The sequence below is a fragment of the Narcine bancroftii genome, chromosome 14 (assembly GCF_036971445.1).
Source record: "Narcine bancroftii isolate sNarBan1 chromosome 14, sNarBan1.hap1, whole genome shotgun sequence".
In the NCBI taxonomy this organism is placed as follows: domain Eukaryota; kingdom Metazoa; phylum Chordata; class Chondrichthyes; order Torpediniformes; family Narcinidae; genus Narcine; species Narcine bancroftii.
The window spans coordinates 45883338-45900077 of record NC_091482.1 but is presented as its reverse complement, the minus strand read 5'-3'; the positions used below and the strand labels follow the sequence as shown (position 1 = coordinate 45900077).

At 44.2% G+C, this 16740-nt stretch overlaps 1 protein-coding gene across 3 annotated transcripts in view; it reads left to right on the top strand.

The window, feature by feature from the left end:
* aldh1a2 (aldehyde dehydrogenase 1 family, member A2) overlaps window positions 1–16740 on the top strand; it is a 203590-nt gene that overhangs the window by 144646 nt on the left and 42204 nt on the right. For all 3 annotated transcript variants that reach the window (XM_069912020.1, XM_069912022.1, XM_069912023.1), the window contains exon 5: window positions 14476–14537. In XM_069912020.1, coding sequence (XP_069768121.1) covers window positions 14476–14537 — 62 coding nt within the window. The remainder of the gene's footprint in view (window positions 1–14475; window positions 14538–16740) is intronic.

The window sequence follows — 16740 nt, the reverse complement described above, 5'->3', positions numbered from 1 at the left end:
AGGTGCTCCAGTTTCCTCCCACCATTCAAAACATACTGGGGATTGTAGGTCAATTGGGTGGCACGGGCTCATGGGCCTGTTACCATCCTGTATGTATGTCCATAAAACATTCAGACCTGAGCTGTCTCTCGGGAATGTTCACTGCCCTTTACTTCCTATGTTTGCTGCTGAGATTTGCCAGTGCTCTCGTGCACTGCAATGAGATCTTATTGAATGAAGTCAATTTGCCTGGAAACTGCATAGCTTTACTTCTCGGTAAAAAGCAGGTCAAACAATGTCCTTTACATAGCAAAGATAATACCTGTGTTTCGGGCTTGAGCCCTTCATCAAGGTTTAGAAAAATGTCGGCAGGCGCAGGAATAAAAAGGTAAAGAGGTGGGATGGGGGAGGAGCACGGTCCCACAGGCAGGAGGTTAAGGGAGGGAGGGCAGTGCAGCAAACATGGGGAGGGGGGGATGGCTCTGTGAATGGAGAGTGAAGGGGGTGGAGAGCTGAGGGAAAGAAGACAAAGGGAAGGGGAGAAAGGGGAAAATGAGAACAAGTTAGCAGAAACTGGAGAAGTTTATGTTAAATCCTTCTGGCTGGAGAGTGTCCAGTCAGAAAATCAGATGTTGTTCCTCTAATTTACGGGTGGTCTTGGTGGGATAGTACATGAGGCCATGGACATTCATGTGAGTATGAGACACGGAACTGAAATGGTTGGTCACTGGTGCGGACAGAATGAAGGTGCTTGGAGAAGCGATCTCCCAATCTGTGTCCATTCACTCCAATGTAGAGAAGGATGCAGAACTTTTCAGTCTAGTTTTCAGTCTGCATTTTCATTCTAGCATGAGCTCCCCCTCCCCCCTCTCTCTTTCTCTCTCTCTCTCTCTCTCCCTCTGATGGATGTGAACCCACCAGGGGACTAACTGGAAGGAGAGCAGGGATTTCACCGAGATGCCCCAGCGATAAATAGATGTGCTTGTGTGAGAGCTTGCTGTGTGCAAATTGGTTTCTGTGTTTCCTGCATCACATCAGCGCCTTTGCTTCGGGAATACTTCACTGGTTACAAAGCATTTGGGGACATTCCAAAAGCGACATGAAAAGGAAGCCTTACTTTCTTTGTCTAATTAGCTGGACAATCCAAATCCTTGGCTTCACTGCACACAGTTGTCTGTCCTTGATTTGATTCCTGGATTATGTTTGCCACATTTTGTGTTGAACATCTGAAATCACTTCAAATTGACAGGAAGTTGGCAAAATAAGTTTAACTTTGGAGCCTTTACCATTGCGCATCAGACTATTTCCAAAAAGATGTCAGATGCACTTTAGATTTTAGACCTACCCAGTTCACTGATTTTGCAGTTTCACTTTGATCCAAGTTTATAACCGTTTTATATTAATGTGTCAATATTATATGCAATGTCCCCTGAGTTTTTTCTTAATGAGAAAGCCAACTCCATTGGCATATTCTCCTCATTTTAAATATGAAAATGACTCAGAATTATATCTCACTTCTATTGGGTAGAATGCAGGTCCCAACCTGCAGAGGCACAGTTAGCGCCACGTAATTACAGCGTCAGCGATCTGGGTTCGAATCAAGCGCTGTCTGTAAGGAGTTAGGATGTTCTCCCCATGACATGCATAGGTTTTCTCCAAGTGCTCTGGTTTCATCCTGCCCTCTTAAAAAAAAGTAGAGTATTTGATAGGTGAATTAGGCAGCACAGGTTTTGTAGCCAGGAATCGAATTCTACCATGTTGTAAATAAAAATAACTTTGGACTTCAAATTTAAATTTAATTTTTTTTTAATATAGACAAAGAGCAACAGGCCCTTTCAGCCCACAAGCCTGTTGCATCCAATTAACCTACAACCTCCCGTATGTTTTGAAGGGTGGGAGGAAACTGGAGCCCCCTGGGGAAAACCCATGCAGACCCAGGGAGAACATGCAAACTCCTTACGGACAGCATGGGATATGAACCTGGGGCTGGCACTGTAGCAGCATTGCGCTAACCACCATGACAACCGTGCCACCTGGTTGTGCTTGTTGGCATTGACTGGGTACTAAGACAAGAGAATCACGCAGTGTCTAGAAGAAAGAGGGTTGACATTTCATGTTGCAGCCATTCGATTTGGTCTCCGATGAATCTCTGACTGGAGTACCTCTGGGGCATGCACGAGACAACTTCGCTTTGCCAACTCTGGGTTTGGGCTCCACATTCTCTATCCTATATGAAAACTACCCAACCTAATTTAATTTGGATACTGATTGCAGAGAAGGAAAAACAATGACCATCTCAGTCTTCAGTAGATGGAAAAAATATTAGAGGGCAGAGCTTTTGTTGAGACATTTCCATGTGCTCCCAGCTGAGTACATGGGTCAGCTGAGCCATGCACTCAGGCATTTTGGAGGGTGATTTTGGTACCTGCATTTTCAGGCCGAATGCCCTACATGTGTCCTAGTGAGTGTCCATTTGGTGGATGCCAGTAACTGGCCAGGCCAAAAGCTCAGCCTGTTTGGCTTTCCCCCAGAGATTTCATTGCACTCCCTCTCATAGAGTCACACAGTGTGGAAACAGGCCCGTCACCCCGACTAAATTCTCCCACCCACACTAGTCCCACCCGCCTGCATTTGACCCAGAACCCTCTAAACTTCTAATGGTGTTAGTGTAATGCTGTTACAGTGCCAGTAACTGACGTTTGAATCCGGAGCTGTTGATAAGGAGTTTTCCCCATGTTCACATGGGTTTTTCTTTCCTGGGGGCTCCAAATTCCCCCCACCCTTGAAAAATGTATAGAGGATGTAGTTTAATTGGGTATAATTGGGTGGCACAGGCTCATGTGTCAGAAGGACCTGTTACCATGCTGTATGTCTAAATTAAAAAAATTTAAACCCATCTTATCTATTCAAATTTCTCAAGCATTGCAATAGCTCCTGCCTCAACCACCTGCTCCAGCAGCCCGTTCCACACACTCATCCTCTGTGTGTAAAAGTTACCCCTCAGGCTCCTGGTAAACCTCCCCCCACCCTCCTCACCTTAAACCTCTGGTTCACGACTCCCCTGCTCTGGGCGAAAGACTCTGCGTTCACCCGATCTATGCCCCTGATGATTTTGTCCACCTCTGTGAGATTGCCCCTCGTCCTCCTGTGCTCCAAGGCATAAAGTCCCAGCCTGCTCAACCTCTCCCTGCAGCTCAGGCCCGAGTCCTAACATTCAGCACCAGGTGTGTGAGCCCACAGAGCATCTCATTTCCTGGCCACAACTAGCCAAGTGAGAGCTTCTGCCTGGCACTTCCAGTGTCGAGTTATTATTTCAGCTCTGATGTGAAATTCGCAAACAATGATATCCATTCCCCATGTAAATAGGAACCCGGCCAACATTGACCCAGTGACGGAGTATTCCCAGGGGAACACGGCTTCACTCCCATGCATTGACCTGGGATGGGCTGCTGTGGGCATGTGAGAAATGTTCCTATATCAGTGGCTGCCCCGACACTGAACGAACCCCTCACCCCACTGGCTTTTGCCCCCGATCCATGCCCCCTCACGTTCTGATCCCACCCCTTTCCTCTGATCTCCGCTCCCCTCCTGCTGCTGTCCAACTCTTCAACTTTCCATTGGGCCATAGAACACTGCAGCGCATAAGCGGGCCCTTCAGCCCATCTAGTCTGTGCCAAACTATTACTCTAATCAATCCACACAGAAATGCTGGAGGAACTCAGCCGGTCTCGCAGCTTCCATAGGAGATAAAGATATATAACCAACGGTTTGGGCCTGAGCTCCTCCAGCACTTTTACTACAATCACAGCCTCTGCAGACTTTCGCGTTTCATTCCATATTTATTACTCTGCATAGTCCCATTGATCTATGTCCGGACCATAGCCACACATACTTGTCTTAGAAACATAGAAACATAGAAGATAGGAGCAGGAGTAGGTCATTTGACCCTTCGAGCCTGCTCCGCCATTCAACGAGATCATGGCTGATCTTAAAGTTCAGTACCCCGTCCCCGCCTTCTCTCCGTAACCTTTAATACCCTTATACTGAAGAAACAGATCTAATCTATGTATATCTTACCTATGTACCTATTCAAATTTTTCAAACATTTATTCATCGGGCATGGTAACAGTTCATTTTGCCCCGCAAGCCCATGCCACCCAATTAACCAACACTCCCTGGTACATTTCGAACGGTGGGAGGAAACCAGAGCCCTTGGGAAAACCCACACAGACACAGGGAAAACATACAAACTCCTTACAGACAGCACGGGATTTGAACCCCAGTCCCGATCGCTGGCACTGTAACAGCGTTGCGCAAACTGCTACGCTAACCACGCAAGTGGAGCCTGTATTTACCACTTCATCTGGCAGCTCATTCCACACTCCTTTTAAACATGTCACCCTTCACCCTTAACCCATGTCCTCTCATTCTCGTCTCAATGTTCATGGCCAACACTACTCCCAAGCCCGTGCCCCCATGCTCTGCTCCAGTGACCCTTGCCTGCCTGTCCTTCATGTGCCACAGGACCACGGGTACGGGAAGGCCAGGCCCGTGGTTATGTATCGGTTGGGGCTGTGGAGGCTCAGGCTGCAGTCAGAGTGGAACTGTGAACAACATGCCACCCAAACCACACCTCACAGTGAAGATTAGTCATTCCACCTTTTATATCTTAGTCTCGATACAGGGTCCCGACCTGAAATGTTTCTCCCCCTTACCTGCTGAGTTTCTCACTGTTTGCTCGATACCTCGACGGTAATCCATTGGATGGCTCTGAGGAAGTTCTTGGCTTATGTGTATTGGAGTATTTAAATGTCATTATAACTCATGGGCAACAGTGACACAGTTTTGTGCCCTCAGAGGATATTGGGAATCGATTTTGTGCTGACCAGCTTCCAAAATGAGCATCCTGGTCAAGCCCCATGCTTGAATGTCACATTGGCTCCAATAGCGCAGTGGTTAGAGCACTGGTCTTGTAAATCAGGTGTCGTAAGTTCATTCCTCGCTGGGGCCTCATTTCTATGAGGGGGGCTGGACAAAGTGGCGACTCCTTGACTTCCTTACAGTAGACAAAGTTAAAGAGTTTCATGTATGATAAATCTAAATGTAATTGTACTTAACAATAATGGAACCTTTTACATTGTGGACAATTTAATGATCACTGCTGCTTACATTCCCTTAGTAAAGTTGAGAGTAAATATATTATATTTACGTTCCCCCCTCTATTCTCCCATCCTAGACCCGAAACATTGGTGACCCTTTACTTCCGTTGGATTCATCCATCACTTCTCACCTTCTTTCTCTTCCATCTGCATCCACCTGTTAGCCTGTGCTCCTCTCCCTGCCCCTTCCTCCGTCCTCTCCTCCACCATCCATTCCCCCCCCACCCCCACCTCCCTCCTGTTTGTGCTTGTATCCTGACAAAGGGGCTAGGCCCGAAACCTTAGATACCCTCTGCTACCCTCTGCAGCCTATGGATGCTGCATGACCTGCTGAGTTTCTCCTGCATGTTCGTGTGTGGTACATGTCCTTCAGCTCATGATGTTGTGCCCGTCCATGTAAACCCACTCCATATTGTTGGGCTGGATTGTATTCCATTCGGCATGGCCCCTTTCTCTAATCCCCTGGCCATACCAACATTTGGCGGTCCCAGTAAGCTCCACGTTTCTCTCCTGTGGCCATCCCCTGAGGTGGAGGAACTCGGATTCAGGCAGATGAGCCCAGGACTGCCTCCAAACCACTCTCATTTCCTTGTAATGGTCTGTTGCCATGAAAGGCACTACTTTGTTCAGGTGCATTTTAGAACAGCAAAAGGATTTAAAAATATATAAAAAAGAAAATATTATTTGAGAATAATCAAGAGATACAGGGAAACAGCATCTTTAATCCTTAGAGCACCGGAGAATGAGAGGTGATAGAACATAGAACACTACACCAAAGTACAGGCCCTTTGTCCCTCAATGTTGTTCTCTTACATGATCTCGTAGAAGTCTACAAAATCAGAAGAGGAATAGATTGGGTGAATGCAGAATGTCTTTTGCCCAGTGTAGGGGAATCAGTCACCAGAGGACAGAGGTTCAAGGCAGTGGTTCTCCATCTTTTACCCCCACTCACATAATCCCTTACTCACCACAGAACATCTATGGCATAGAATGGTATGTGAGTGAGAAAAAAATGATTGCGATCCACTGGTTTAAGGTGAGGGGGAAGAAATTTAACAGGAAGCTGAGGGGTTACTATTTCACACAGAGGGCGGTTTATGCCCAGAGTGTATGGAACGGGCTGCCGGAGGAGGTGAGGCAAGTACTATTGAAACATTTAAGAAAAATTGGATGGATCCATAGACAGGATGAGGTTAGAGCAGCAGTTCTCATCATCTTTTTTTCACTCACCTTTCTTTCTTTGGCTTGGCTTCGCGGACGAAGATTTATGGAGGGGTATATCCACGTCTGCTGCAGGCTTGTTGGTGACTGACAAGTCCGATGCTGGACAGGCAGGCACGGTTGCAGCGGTTGCAAGGGAAAATTGGTGGGTTGGGGTTGGGTGTTGAGTTTTTCCTCCTTTGTCTTTTGTCAGTGAGGTGGGCTCTGCGGTCTTCTTCAAAGGAGGTTGCTGCCCGCCGAACTGTGAGGCGCCAAGATGCACGGTTGGAGGCGATATCAGCCCACTGGCGGTGGTCAATGTGGCAGGCACCAAGAGATTTCTTTAGGCAGTCCTTGTACCTCTTCTTTGATGCACCTCTGTCACAGTGGCCAGTGGAGAGCTCTCCATATAACACGATCTTGGGAAGGCGATGGTCCTCCATTCTGGAGACGTGACCCACCCAGCGCCTTAAGTAATCCCTTACTGACCCGAGGTTGGCATCGGTACTCTGTAGTTATGTGACTGGAAAAAGAAGGTTGAAAACTGCTGTTGAGAGGGATATGGGCCAAATTATGGCAGGTGGGGCTAGTGTGGGTGGAACCTTTTGATTGGCATGGGCGAGTCGGGCTGAAGGGTCTGTATGGCTCCATAAACAAAAATGTTACAGAATAATAAAGTGACAAAAACATTTAAGGGATTAAATTGGATCAAATAAAAATGAAAGTACTTACTTATACAATTCAAACGATTGAGGTTACACCACACATTGTGGGCCAGATAAAAGCTCATGCTTGGCCTGCTGACTCAGTGATAAAGTCAATGGTGGGTTTAATTTTAATTTAGAGACAGATCACAGCAGCAGGACCTTCCAGCCCAGGAGTCCATGTTGCCTAAATACACCCATGTGAATAACCAATCCCATACATTTTGGGAAACGTGGGAGGACACCCATGCGGTCATACTGAAAACGTACAAACTCCTTATAAACAACGGCAGATTTGAACCCAGATCGCTGACGCACTGACCACTACGCTAACCATGTCGGTGACGATGCTGAGACACATTACCACAATGTGCAGGTGCAGAACTTAGCAGAACAGGTAAGCTGTCCAACAAAGAACATTTTCTCAGCAATTCCCTACTGCATGGCCAGCTAAAGGGAAGTGTGTTTCTGGCCACTGTGTGCATCCTTGTTAGTTAGTTATAAAAGGTAACTTGGACATATCAAAAAGAAAAGGTTCAAGTTCAAACTTCCTTTATCGTCACATACACAACGTGCACATCATTTGTTTTCCCGTGTTTGCCCCGAAAAGACAAAGAAAGATGCATTCCTGGGCCCCCACCAAAAGGAGAGAATCAGAAGGCAGAACCTTCAGAGACAGGATATTGCCTGGATTGGAGAACATGTCTAATGGAGCAAGGTTAACTGACTGGGGCTTTACACTTTGGAGAAACAGAAGATGAGAAGTGACTTGGTATATAGGATTATGAAGGATTTAGATAGGGTGGACAGCCAGCATCTTTTCCCTGCGAGGCAATAGCAAATACTGAGGTCATCTGTTTATGGTGAGTGGAGGAAAGTTTTGGGGGAGATGTCAGAGGTAGTTTTTTTTTACATGTAATGGTGGGTGCCTGGAATACATTGCCAGGGATGGTGGTGGAGGCTGGTACAACATACTTTCGAGCATTATGGGTGTGAGATAAGGATTAGATTGTTGTGAAGTAGGGTTACGTAGGTCAGCACATCATTGTGCACTGTGTGCTGTAATGTTCTGTATGTTCTATGTTCTATCTTGTGTCAGTGGATCTCACCATCTCCTTCGTAGCCTTTCCCTCCTGCACTCCCATAACGCCTGTAGAGACACAGCCCCTCGAGTTTTTCTTCACTTAATCAATTGTTTAACAGAAGTTTTTTTTTAAAAAGGAATCCCTTTTAGTTGAGGCAATTTAAAAAGCAGTGCTTAATTAAAGTGTTTAATCACAGTGAATTTCAGGGTTGCAATGACGAAGTTTTGCCTTTTTGATGTGGCTGTGTACAGTGGTAACACATGAAAGAATTGGCAGAAATGATGACAGAGTCAGGGCCAGATGTCTTCCTGGTTTATGATGTTTTGGCATGTGGGAGAGGTGAAGCAGCTCTACTTTGTAAAACGCACATGCCATGAGTCTGTGAAGGCAGGGCAGACGTCTGATAAACGCTCTGAGTTATGATCAATGATAAATCTTCGAATAATCCATGACCAGCTGAAATAATTACGGTCTCCAAAAAATATTTGAAAGTAGGTGGGTATTTAAAGGGCTTTTGAAATCACCACTTTCAAGCACAACTAATCTTAAATTCTTTGATAATAAAACTATCACTGCTTCGATGTGAGTCAGACTCTCCTCTGTCATTTTGAAGTAAATCTCTGGTGTAATTTTAGACCTTCTTGCACCACTTCTTCATTAATTCCCTAACCTCTCCCTGTCTAAAACTGCTCAGAAAATGATGTTTAGTCATTTTCAAACCACTGGTAGATAATTCAAAACGAGCCCACTTTTGGATTTCAGTTCTAATCTGAAGTACATGTGATGTGTGTATTCCCCCTGGTGTTTAGACAATCCTTTCTGAGTCCGTGATTTATAATTCTTTCTGCTAGCCCTGACATTCTGAGCGTGAGAATGGGTTTGTTTATCAATTCATTTACAGGGAAGAACTTACCATCAATGGGTGCCTATTAAAATACCAAAGAACCATGCTGAACTTTAACATCTTTCCAGTTATTTTTCGCCTGTTTCTGTTGTTTCAAAAAACAAAATTATTTAAGTGGTTTGAGCTGTTGTCAGCGAGAAGGAAAGTGGTCCAGGAGGAGATTCTTATCTCAATACCCCAAAGAAGTAACATTGGTGGAAAAAAAAGCCTCAGGCAGTCTTAAATATGCACAGTAAATCAGTCTGAAAATAAAATGATAATTTCTCTTGGATCTTTTATCCTGATGCTGACGCAAAATAAAATAGAAACGTCCAATAATATTTGGTCGGCATGGTTAGCGTGGCCAATAGCACACTTCTATTGGAGCGCCAGGGATCCAGATTTGAATCCCGCGCTGTCTGTAAGGAGTTTGTACATTCTCCTTGTGTCTGCTTGAGTTCTCTTCGGGTCCCAAGTTCCAAAGGCATAACGGGGTTAGTGGGTTGAATGGTCACACTGGTATATTTCGATGGCATGGACTTGTTACTATTGCTGCACCTCTACATTAAATATTTCTCCTGGCTAGTTCATCAAAATGACATCGACTTAATGACCACATGGCTGGAGATGATTCTGTGTCCTGAGAGTGACGGAATATTATTGTTTGTTTACCCTTATTAATAGTGACACCTGATAGTGTCAGCAGTGAGGCATTAAACATATTTTGGAAATGCTCTAATGGCGCAGTATTCCTTCACTCAGTGTCTTTTATGTTGAAATTATTTTTTTAGAATTACTTCAGCTGGTGACTAATTTATGCAACTGATTTATGCATTCGCTTTTCCAATTAATTTACAAGTTTGAAGGTGCCACAGCAAGAAACTCTGGCAGGTGGCAAAGCATTGAGTTTTGGCCAATTGGCCACTGTGCCTCCCTCAACATATTCCAGACACCCAAGTGTCAAGAGCTGGTGTGGGTTGAGCACTAGTACAGAGTTCTGGGTGTTCAGCAGTGACTCTGATTTAAGTTTCTGTGTGCAAGCGTTTAAGTATGTAAGTCAAGAGCAAGTGGACTCCCGTTGGCGGATTTGTTGGCGGAAATGGCATTTCACTCTTGTGCCTCTGAAGTAAGGATTGAGAGGGTGCAAAGAAAATTTACAAGGATGTTGCCTGGATTTGAAGAGCTGAGTTATAGGGAAAGGTAGAATAGGCTAGGACTTTATTCCGTGGAATGTAGGAGAATGAGGGTAGATTCGATATACAGGTGTAGATAGGGTAAGTGTAAACAGGGTTTTCTCACTAAGTTTGGGAGGAGGATGGTGGGGGGCGGGGTTAAGGTTGAAAGGTGATACATTTAAGGGAATATTGGGGGATCCTCTTCATGCAGAGAGTAGTGAGAGTGTAGAACAAGCTGCCTGCAGAGGTGGTGGATGCGAGTTAGATTTTGACGTTTAAGAGAAGATTGGGATGGGTATGGAGGGGTAGATTCCAGGGGCAGGACAGAGGGACTAGGTGGAATAATTTGGCATGGCCTAGATAGGCTGAAAGTCCTGTTTCTGTGCTATTGTTCTATTATAGAATATAGAACATTGCAACACAGAAAAGGCCCTTCAGCTCTCGATGTTGTGCCAACCTATATATTTCTACCAAAAAATAAATATCTAAACCCTCCTTACCCTGTAACCTCTATTTTTCTCTTCATCCATTTGCCTGTCTAAGAGTCTCTTAAATGCCCGCATTGTACCAGCCTCCACCACCACCCCTGGCAAGGCATTCAAGACACCTACTCTCTATGTAAAAAAAACTTACCCCTGATGCCTCCCCTAAGCTTTCCTCCCCTCACTTTTTACAAATGCCCCCAGAGATTTGCTAAAGCCCATGCTGGCTGTCTATTTTATCTATGCCTCTCAGAATCTTGTAGACTTTGATTATGTCTTGTTGCATGGCTCTATAAATTGTTCCTCTGTGCCCACTTGAGAAAAGCAAAATCCTTTGTTGAATTAGTAAAAGACCCAACTTCCATCGTATTCCATAGGAAATCTCTTGGAAATTTCAACATAGATTTTCAAAATTAGTCCACCAAATTGCAGTAATACGTTTAAATTATGAGCAGCTGAGCAGACGGATCCATCTTTTATCTTCAATGTGTGGCAGTAGATTGGTGAACTCACCAATAAGGCGGGTCACAAGACAGTGAATACTTAAAATGCCTCACAGAAATTTGGAGTGGGGGTTGGGGGGGGGGTGCACCAGTTAATGTCAGAAACCCAGCAGCTCTGTTGCAAACTGTGGTTAATGTTCTGACTGGGTTTATTGTCATACACTTAGGTACAATTTCTTGCTGCAGATGCCAGGTTCAGAGATGCAGCAAATTTAATTTAGTTTGCCACAAATGAATAAGGGATCATAAATATCAAAGGGAAGATTAATAAATGTGCAATAACAAAAGTGATGTTTCAATGGCATAGACAGATCCTTTGGTGGTCCTGGGGTAGTTTATAGCACAACTACCTATAGCAATGATGGAAGTGTGGACTTCGGGGCAGAAGGGATAAAATCCTTGCATTCATATAGTTCCTTTTTAACCACCAGATGTCACAAAGTTCTTACAAGCAATGAGGAATTTTGGGAGTTGCTAATATGAGATTAGAAATGTTGGAATATGCACAGCAAGTACCATGTGAAAAGGGCAAGTGTATGGCTATTGGTCAAGAAATCGGTGGCATCCAGGATGCCGAACATCTAACCCTCACCCTGTCCTTGAGCCAACGTAGTTGGGTAGGGTTTCAGTGTCCACTGTCCAGGCCCATGCAGGAAATAGGAAGGCAGGACAAAGGACCATTGGAAGGAGGTGAGGGTGCAGGAACGCACTTAAACAATCTGATCATTTTCTGCTCCATTTTTTAAACTCTTCTTAAAATAACAATTAAGTGTTCCCTCTGCAGCTCTTTAGTTAAAGTGGAAACATCCTAATGAAATAAATGTCAATGTTTTAGTTCAGTGCCGTAGAATCAGACGGTGCAGAAATGGCCCATGATGTCCAGATGGACGATAAAGTGCCCATCTGTAGAAGTTCAACTGATCAGCATTGATTTCGAGTATTGGTGATTCAAGCCCTTGCCCAATATTCATGGAGTGGTGTGAGAGTCTCTGTGTCCGCCACCCCCTCGGGCAGTGTGCTCTGGATTCCATCCACCTTCTGGATGAACACATTCCTCCTCAGATTCTCCCTATACCTCTGCACTTACCCTTACACCTCTGCTTTTGTGGCTTCATTGAGTTTGACTGGCCAGAAGTAACTTCCCTTGTAGGTCGCGCAACAGGGCAGCACAGTCAGTATAGCGGTCAGCGCAACACTATTACAGCGCTAGTGACCCGGGTTCAAATCCGTAAGGAGTTTGTACGTGCTCCTCGTGTCTGCGTGAGTTTCCTCTGGGTGCTCCAGTTTACTTCCACCATTCATAATGCACAGGGTCATTGGTCAATTGGGTGGAATTGGGCAGTATGGGCTCGTGGACTAGAAAGGCCTGTTACTGTGCTGTATGTCTAAATTTTAAAATGTCATTTCAGCTATATTAGGATTGCGTTGAAGTCCAAGACACTGTGCCTATATCTATACGTTCCCAACAGAAATATTCTAAGAACTTATCCATTCCGAAGGAAAGTTCGTGCTGTTTACATCACAATGTTGGACTGATTTTTGACTCTGAGACAAAGGTAAACATTTGGGTTCAAAACAGCACTCACTCTTGTTAAAAATCCCTTGACTGTGAACAAAATGAGATGAATGTGCCCACTCAGCAAATGTTTGTCATGACAAAATTATTGGAGAGGATAGGTACCCCATACATCGAAGAATGAGCAGACCAGCTGCAGCTTCAGTCTTGGCCTGGATCTGGGATCTTAGTGCTTAACTCACTTCTGGTCCAAGTGGATGGAAGAAGTCATCAATTACGAACAGCTGCAAAAATGGGAAGTAGTTTGGGTAAAAAGGAATTTTTAAAATATGTAACTAGTGCCCGTCATATATTAACAATCAGAATGTTGAAACAAATTTTAAAAGTTCCAGCCAATACTTTCAATGCATTTTAAGACACACACAACCTTCCCTTACAACTAACCTTAATTAGTTGTTTATGAGACTATTAGATAGGTACATGGAATTGAGAAAAATGAAGGGTTATGCAGTCGAGAAATTCTAGGCCGTAGTTAGAGTAGGTTTTGGGTCAACACTACACTGTGGGCAGAAGACAGAGGCAGATTATCCACGAGGCTTAAGCCTAGGGGCCCGATAGGAGGGGGGGCCAGCACGAGCGGGGACCTCGGGCTGCCGGCAGGAGCAGGGATCTTGAGCTCTACAATTCTTTTGACCCCAAAGGTTCACTGGACCCCCCCCCCCCCCCCCACTCCCTCAGCGTTTATCAACCCCCTGGCATTTTTGACCCCTTGGGGACCCATAATCTGTTAATTAACATTACAACGTCACTTTATTCTATTCAATGAAATGGGGGGGGGGGGGGGGGGGTGGGGGAAGGGCCCAGGCGGCTGAAGAGCCTGTACCGTGTTGTGAACTTTTATGCAGTGAAACCCAAAAATCTGCAAATTGTCGTAAAAGCACAGAACTGCTGGAGGAACCCAGGAGGAAGAGGTGGTAAAGATAGAACACTGACTTTCAGGCCTGATCCCTTCTTCAAGGTCTGAGCAAAACAGCATGCCGGGATCTGAATTAAAAGGGGTTTCCATTTATTTATCCATGTTGGAAAGATCAGGAATGGCCTTCAGAATTTTCATTCACATTGAAATTGTACAAGGCATTGGTGAGGCCAAATTTGGAGTACTGTGTACAGTTTAGGTCACCAAATTATAGGAAAGATATAAACAAAATAGAGAGAGTGCAGAGAAGGTTCACGAGAATGTTGACAGGATTTCAGGGTCTGAGTTACAGAGAAAGGTTGTGCAGACTGGGGCTTTTTTCTCTGGAGCGTAGAAGATTGAGAGGGGACTTGATCGAGGTGTTTAAGATTTTAAAAGGGACAGAGTAAATGTGGATAGGCTTTTTCAATTAAGAAAGGGGGAGATTCAAACTAGAGGACATGGTTTAAGATTGAAGGGGGAAAATTATAAGGGGAACATGAGGGGAAATTTCTTTATGCAAAGGGTGGTGGGGATGTGGAATGAGCTTCCGGCAGACGTAGTCAAGGCGGGATTATTGGTTACATTTAAGGAAAGACTGGATCGTTACATGAATAGGAGGGGACTAGAGGGGTATGGACCAGGTGCTGGTCAGTGGGACTAGGAGGGTGGGGATTTGCTACGGCATGGACTAGTAGGGCTGAACTGGCCTGTTCTGTGCTGTAAGTGGTTATATGGTTATATGGTTATATGGAAGCTCAAGAGTTTTTAATGCTATTCTCATGCAGCCAAACTCAAATGAGAATGATCAGTAATTACAAACCTCTGTTTCAGATGGAGATTATTTCACATTTACAAGACATGAGCCAATTGGGGTGTGTGGACAGATCATCCCTGTGAGTATTAATCATCAGCGGAAAGTGTTTATGTTGTACAAAATGCCGCAAATTGCAAGTGTTTTTAAATGTCATCATTGTTTGATCCCGACATGAAAGTAGTTTCTTGTTCATGATTCAAGGTTTCTTTTATTGACACACACTTCAAGTTTTGTCTGCCATAAGGTAAATGATTCTTAAATAAAATGGCACGGTTACCTTAGTGGTTAGCATAGCGCTGTAACAGCGCCAGTGACCCGGGGTCAAATCTGGAGCTGTCCATGAGGAGTTTGTACGTTCTCCCCGTGTCTGCGTGCATGGGTTTACTTTGGTTTCCTCCCACCCTTGTAGGTTAATTTGGACTGCACAGACTCATGGGCCTGTTACCGGGCTGAACATCTACAATTAAAATTTACATGTAACCATTAATTTCAAATTTGGTTGAATTTTACTGTAAGGGGAAAATATGTATCTTGTGTTCTTGTAACTCAAATAAATCCTTTGATTTACTTTGTACAATTAAATACCCCAAATATTCTAAGGCATTCCTTTATGCCCTGTTGCTTGGCAGTATACTAGGGGTAATATAGTAGTAATATACTAGGTGTCGAATAGTGGTAGATATACTAGGGGTAGTACAGTGGTAGATATACTAGGGGTAATACACTGGTAGATATACTAGGGGTAGTATAGAGGTAGACATACTAGGGGTAGTACAGTGGTAGATACTCTAAGGGTAGTATAGTGGTAGATATACTAGGTGTAGTATAGTGGTAGATTTTCTAGGTATCGTATAGTGGTAAATATACTAAGGGTAGTATAGTGGTAGATATACTAGGGGTAGTAGAGTGGTAGATATACTAGGTATTGTATAGTGGTAGATATACTAGGGGTAATACAGTGCTAGATATTCTCTACAAATAGGTATATCAAGCTAAATATACTTGTTAAGTAGATTGCAAACTGTCCCATTGTATGGAGTCAGGACTTCAGAGTTAACATGTCAGAACCTCATGCCTTCTGTCAGCTTCTTTCAGATAAAATCTGAACTTAAATTTTGACATACAGCACGGTAATTGGCCCTTCCAGCCCACTGGCCTGTACTGCCCAATTAACCTACAACCCCTGGCACATTCTGAACAGTGGGAGGAAACCGGAGTCTCTGGTGAAAACCTGTGCAGACATGGGGAGAATGTACAAACTCCTTACACACAGCGCCAGATTCGATCCTGGGTCGCTGGTGTTGTATTGGCTTTGCACTAACCGTACCGCCCACACTAAAGTGATGAGCTTTAAAATAATTCAAATATGTGAAAGCAAGAACTAGGCTTATCTTCACCTTGCTTCGTTGAGAGTGAATGAGATGGTGAAATCTTCTTTTACTGTTTATCTCCCAAGCTTTGCTGGTTTAAATCTCAATCCCTCTCTGTCCGGTTTTGATACTTTTAAAAATATATATTTACAGAGTTGAAATCAATGACAAGGGCATTTATAAAGCATGAGAAATCTTATGCCTGCAGCCAAGAGGGTTCCACGTAAGTTGTCAGCGAGTTACATGGGTAGACTCAATACTTCATCAGTGAAGTCAGGCCATATTTTGTATTATTGAGTCTGCTCTTGGAACCACACTGTTGGCATAAAATCTTGGAAATTCCCACAGGAAGTTAGCGGACAACAGTGGAAAGGAGAGAAAGACAGGGAGCAGGTTATACCAAGGTAACACATTCCTCCTACTTCTTGATGAAGAAGCAAGTGGGTGATGGCTAATCAGACATTGAGGCTAGAGGGAAGCCACAAGGTGATAGCAGAATGAAAATCAAACCAAAAACTGCAGATGATGGAAAAGCTAAAATAAAAACCAAAAGGAAAAATGACTAGGAGCACTCCGAGGGTCAGGCAGGGTCTGTGGGAAGCAAAGCAGACAAGGTTTCGGGGATGCTACCCCTTGGCCAGGTCAGGAGCAAATCACAAACACAGATCCTGTGGGAACCTCCATCTACATCGACGTGGCAAAAAGCCTTCAGCTTGTGCCCAGAATTCACAAAATGATCCATCTACCCAAAAATGTAAACAAACCCAAACACAACGGACAATTTTTAATGTCGTTTCCCAGCCTCTTCTCATGGGAATTGTAAACATTAAAATAAACTAGAGTGAAAATAAAATATAATACAATTATAACATAAAATCTAAAGTAAAATACCATGTAGTTAATCCAAGGAAG